Source organism: Octopus bimaculoides, chromosome 3 (genome assembly GCF_001194135.2).
Source record: "Octopus bimaculoides isolate UCB-OBI-ISO-001 chromosome 3, ASM119413v2, whole genome shotgun sequence".
Taxonomy (NCBI): domain Eukaryota; kingdom Metazoa; phylum Mollusca; class Cephalopoda; order Octopoda; family Octopodidae; genus Octopus; species Octopus bimaculoides.
Window position 1 is genome coordinate 136468602 of NC_068983.1, and position 6080 is coordinate 136474681.

A 6080-nucleotide genomic window follows, 5' to 3' on the forward strand; every position below is an offset into this window, starting at 1 on the left:
TATATATATATATATATATACTTTTTTATTAAAGCTGCAAAAGCGTCACAAAACTGTTACTCAGAGTTTCATGTTCTCATTCATCAGGCATTTGTGATCAAGTATGGAATAAAACTCTGATATATATTACGTGTGTGTGTGTGTGTGTGTGTATTTCAAATTTGCAATGACAATTTATATTATAAAACTAAAGCAGTTGAAATACTTTATTTTGTGTAATGTCTAGACATAGCTGTATTGTGGACTTTGCATGAGTTAGTTTTGGTGGGGAAATAGGCCAATAATCAGCTTCAATTGTAGTCTACCTGCATTGAGCTTTTTAATTTTTGTTTTCTTTCCTGAAACCTAAGGCAACTGTTGTCATCTTTTACTGAAAGCTCCAATATTTATAGCAGAAAGGAAAGTTATTCAAGTTGATTAAAGTGACAGCAATTCATAATGTTTGCATGATGTTAATTAGATTAGAAGTGAAAGTAATAGAGTAATAGTTAAAAGTTATGAAGAGACAAAGCACAACTGCACTTTTCTATATTGATGAATTGATTTATTTAAAACAAAGCCAAAAGACTTGAGTTTGTCAGATGATACAATGTTTGAAGGTGATAGCATAATGATAAGGTTATTAGGCTCAAGGAAATGCTTAGTAGACTTCATGGATACATAGCTCCAAACACTGAAATAAATTAACAAAATATATTTAGTTTATTAGATTTGCTGGAGATAACACATGTTGATGGGGTTAAAGTGGGAGATAATGGTTGGAGTTAAATTATTGACTTACAAAACAAAAAGTAGCATTAATGAAAAGTATAATGCAACAGTTTCAGTCTATGGTCAAATCTAGACTGAAATTTGGTTCTAAAATTTAGTCACTTTCTATGTAATATTTAATTTTATCATGCATGTTTTTATATTTATTTCCTATAAAATTGTGTATTGAAAGTTCTAAGAAAGTTTTCTTTCAACAACCGAGGTTAACTAAAATACTTCTGAGTCTTTTCTAACTTCATTCTCTAACTCTATTTCTATGCTTTCTGGTATCCTTTGGTAGCAGCATTTAATGCATTTTAATTTCCAGCTACATTCAAAGCTCATTTGAATGTGGGTTTATTCTTGAGATTCATGTTATTGTTCAGTGGTTATCATATGTCACATTTGTTTCCAGTTCAGTTGTATAATTCCCAAAGATGTTATATTATTAAAAAAATATGAAAATTATTCTTGTTAACTGTTGTCAAAATATTTTCTTGCTACAATTTCTATTGATCTTACTACTATTGGTCTTTCTCTTAATCTTTAATTTAGCTTTTAGAATAACAAAATATGAGTAATTAGAGTCTCTTAGCCTGTATGTCAACATACTTAATTTTCTTAAAATACTCATTCACAATCTGTCTTACATACCATATGACACTGCCTAAAATAATATCAGATTACAATCTGCCTAAAATACACGTGTATTATGAATTACATTGCCATCTATGTATACCTCTGGAAACATGATATACAACTTAATCCTGATTTCCTTACACTCACCTTTATCTTTATATAGTTTCCCTTGTCTTATGTGTCAGGCTTGATCATATAACAACTGAAGTTTGTGACAATTCATTAATGGTAACATCTCAGTGTGATCCTTGTTAAGATTGATGAACAGTTATTATGAGTTTATAAAATCATTCATGTTTCATTAATGGTGGTGAAATATAATCAATCTTTTAAATAATTTTAATTTTATTTCAATGTTTGTCAATAAGAAACGTAGCTTTCATGGGCTCATCATAAATTTTGTGAGGCTGGAAGAGGCCATTATAGAATCTGAAATCCACTACAATGATGTCTAACATACTTCATTAGAAGTTTCTCTAACATCTATGCCAACCCATCACTTGAATAATTTACATCTAACTGATTTCTTGTTGTGTGCAACTGTAAGTTCTTTGTGAAATTTCATTACTATGTTGCACACAAACACTACAAATTCATATTTTCCCTTTCTTATTCAAGTTTGAAGACTTAGAGAATTTTTCTGGTGTGTACATCAGATAGGTGTGAACTACTAGTTTTGCAGTGTAATTTAAAGGATTAGAAATGTAAACCTGTAGATTCTTTAGTTGGTTTAATTGACCTTTTCACTAATTTACTGAGGAAAGGCTCACTGTGTTCTAGTCATTTTGTTGAGTTTTGTAGTAACATTTCATATAGGTCTTACTGGATGTCAATGCACACAGTTACACATACACTGTTGCACACACATATATATATATGAGGATTAATACACACACAAATATATAGCACCTTACACCTTATTGTCGCTGCATGTCAGTATGCCTACAATTTTGCACATGATACATATACACATGTATACATACATTCTTACATCCAATATCTCTTATTGTCACTGAACACAAGTATGCCTACACTGTTACACATATATGCATGCATACATGAATTAATACATACCTGTATGCAAACACACTTCTAGACACATTTTTCTACATCTTGGTTTATTTAACATATACAGTCTACAGTTAGAAGTTTGTAGCAATGTGAAATCTACTGCTGCTGCTACTACTACTTCCATTATTATTATAACCACCACCTCTACTGTAACAATCAACTCTACACCTACTACAATATTACCACTACAACCACCATCACCTTTATAACTACTTTCACCACCACTGTTCTAGCTTTTAATACTATTACTACCATGATAGCCGCTACAACTACTAATATTTTCATTACTATCACCCCCATGAAAAAAAAACTTTCACTACCACTACTACTACTTTTGATACTACCACCTCCTTGACAGCTACTACTGTTACTACAAAATTCTCCATCAACATTATCAACACCACCTCCAAACAACTTTCACCACCACTGCCACTACTGTTAATATTAATACCCTCACAACAGCCTTCCAGCAACACTACCACCAACACCACCTTTCTAACTACTTTCACTACCTCTACTACTACTACTACTACTACTACTACGACCATGACACTAACAACGGCAATAATTCTTTCTAGTAGATATTATTACTTCAGCATAGACTATATTTTTGTTATGATTTTTGTTTTATTGATTAATACTCACGTCAATAGTACCAATGTCGCCATTATATCACCATCATCAGCATTGTTGCCATCGTCATTATCCACATCATCTTCATCACCATTATCATAATCATCACCATTGTCACCATTGTCACTGATCTCATCGTCATCATTGTCATCGTCATCATCATCATCATTGTCATGATGGTTATTGTCCTCGTCATTGCCATCATTCATCTTTAATAACACTAACAAATGAAAGGTTCCTACCTGTAGCTTTATATTGTCATATTCTTGCCTCCACAACCTACTGTCATTACTTTTGTCATTATATACTACTGATGCAGACAATACATTCACCCACCACCACTACTACCACTGCTGCTGCTGCTGCTGCTACTACTATAGTCATCATCATCATCATCATCAGTTGTCGTTTAGCTTTTTGGTCTGTGTTGATCAAAAGTATTTTATCCATGACCATCTGTGTAGAGGTATCTAGGACTACTGTGTCCTTGTTTAAAACTATGATGTGAATAAAAGAAGATACAGCTGCTTTTTCTAGCAGGTTCAGCAACTACGTAGAGGTTCCTATGTTGGTTTTATAAATATCATCAGTAGAAGTAGAAATTATGTTTAGCATATTATTATCATTATTATTATTATTATTATTATTATTATTATTAACAGTAGTAGCACTAGTTGTGATTATTATGATGATGCTAGAGTAGCTGCCATTCCCTTGTTGCTTTGACTGTCTTTCACTCATTGCTACAACTACAAACATCATTCTACCGCTGTAACCACTAACATCATGATCATTGTTGTCTTTATTGTCATCATCATCATAATTATATTCTCTTCTCCTTAGCTGCTTCACAGACGCTACCACTATCACTGTTGCTGCTGCAATCATCGAAGCATCACCACTATCACCACCTGTTGTCAACTTCGGAAATGATCACCACCACATCTGTAATCTCATTGCTTCTATCATAACCATCATATCAACCACCTTTGCTGTCACCATTACCACCACCACCACCACCACCATCACCACTATCAGCAGCAGCAATAGCAACATCACCTGCACTTTAACTACTACATCCACCACCACCATTACTGCTACCACTACTCTGAATATGAGAGAGTTTTAGCTGTGAACTATAGACTAGCATTCATTTTGTTATATTTAACTGGGTTTTTTCTTCCTAACTGTTTTCTCTCTCTCTCTCTCTCTCTCTCTCTCTCTCTCTCTCTCTCTCTCTCTCATTTACTCTGTGTCTTATCACACTCTCTATCCCTTGATCATACACATACGCACATACTAACTTTCTCTCTCTTCCTCTCTTCCTCTCTCTCTCTTCCTCTCTTCCTCTCTCTCTCTCTCTCCTCACTCATTCAACTGATTACTTAAAGATATTAACCTTCTAGATCAGCTTCCTTTATCTCTAAATATTTTTTTTTGTTTTGCTTTTACATTTCCTTTTATTTACCTTGCTGCCTTTGTTGTTGATATTTATTTGTTTCTTGTTTCTTCATGCACATTAGATTACATAGAACAAGAACATTCCATTTCATGTGAATCTCCTACTCTCCCTCTTTTTCTTTATCTCCATACATGCAAAGCAAACACACAAAAATCGCACATACAAAAATAGATTACATATGTACAACTATATATAAATATACACACACATACATAGACACACTCACACACATATGCGTACAGTATATGTATATATATATATATATATATATATATATATATATTTGTGTGTGTGTCTGTGTGTGTATATATGTGCATGTATATATGTATATATATATATGTACATACATACTGTATATATATGTACATACTGTATATATATATATATATTAGTATATATGTGTGTATATACACACATACATATATATTTATATATTTGTATATATGTGTATGCACACACGCATGTATATATATATATATATATATATATATATATATATATATATATATATATATATACATATATATTCAAAACATCTCATATTTATCATGGACACCTAAACCCTCATTCATCATTCAGTATATTCACACCCCAGCCTCATTTCTTACCATGCTTTATTTTCTCTACACATACTCTTGCTACATCTATCCAGTAACCCTTTTGTTCTTCTTCCCCCAGGGACCACCTTGTCACCAACATCTTTACTTCTCTTTCTAGATCCTCATAGCTACTCCCACCCGCTCTTGTTAAATGTGAGCAATCAAGAATCACTTCTACAGCAAGAAACATGTTTTCACCATTTCCTACATATTCTGATCTTTCATTACCTAGGATAAAGCTACCTCCATCTCTATGTAGCTCCACTCTGCCAATAGAAGTCTTGGTCTTCTGAGATACATGAACACCTTGCTAGTACATGTTGTTAATTGAATGGCATTAGAAAGGGTATCAAGCTGTAGAAACTTTGTCAACGTAAACATTGGAGCATGATGCAGTTCTCTGAATGCTATCAAAGAGAAGATTGGTTAAAAGCTATATGTATGTATATGGCAACAGCCACACTTGAAATGGTGTTTTTTACTTGTCACCTGCACAGGAGCCAGTCCAGTGGCACTGGCAACGACCTCGCTCGAATGTTTTTTCATGTGCCACCAGCACAAGTGCCAGTAAGGTGACGCTGGTAACGATCACGCTCAAATGGTGCTATTTACGTGCCGCTGGCACGGAAACCAAACAGCTGCTCTGGCAATGATCACTCTCGGACAGGTGCCAGTCATCGAATTTGGTTCAATCACGATTTCGATTTCACTTGCCCCAACAGGTCTTCGCAAGCTAAGTTTAGTGTCCAATGAAGGAGAGGTTGGCATGGGTGCCAGTCATCGAATTTGGATCGATTTTATTTGCCTCAACAGGTCTTTGCAAAAAGAGTTTAGTGTCCAATGAAGGAAAGGTATGCATAAGTGGGCTGACTACACCCCTGGCAGAGGCCTCGGATTATGGGCTCACTTGCCTTGCTGGGTCTTTT

At 34.1% G+C, this 6080-nt stretch overlaps 2 protein-coding genes across 2 annotated transcripts in view; one reads left to right on the plus strand and one right to left on the minus strand.

Moving 5' to 3' along the window:
- The window catches only part of LOC106872359 (muscle calcium channel subunit alpha-1-like), a 434563-nt gene that overhangs the window by 70038 nt on the left and 358445 nt on the right, over positions 1-6080 (plus strand). The gene's annotated exons all lie outside the window — the stretch shown is intronic.
- On the minus strand, positions 134-4231 carry LOC106872361 (trigger factor-like). Its single transcript, XM_052966563.1, has 2 exons — positions 3106-4231; positions 134-673 (listed from the first exon to the last, which is right to left on the minus strand). The coding sequence occupies exons 1-2, from the start codon at positions 3300-3302 to the stop codon at positions 496-498; spliced, it is 375 nt and encodes a 124-aa protein (XP_052822523.1). The 5' UTR covers positions 3303-4231; the 3' UTR covers positions 134-495.

Bases quoted from the DNA above. Each gene is read 5' to 3' on its own strand.
- LOC106872361 (XM_052966563.1), bottom strand. From the start codon at position 3,302: ATGAATGATGGCAATGACGAGGACAATAACCATCATGACAATGATGAT. The intron at 674-3,105 runs GTGAGTATTAAT...AATTTATTTCAG, and splicing joins GCGACATTGGTACTATTGAC to TGTTTGGAGCTATGTATCCA.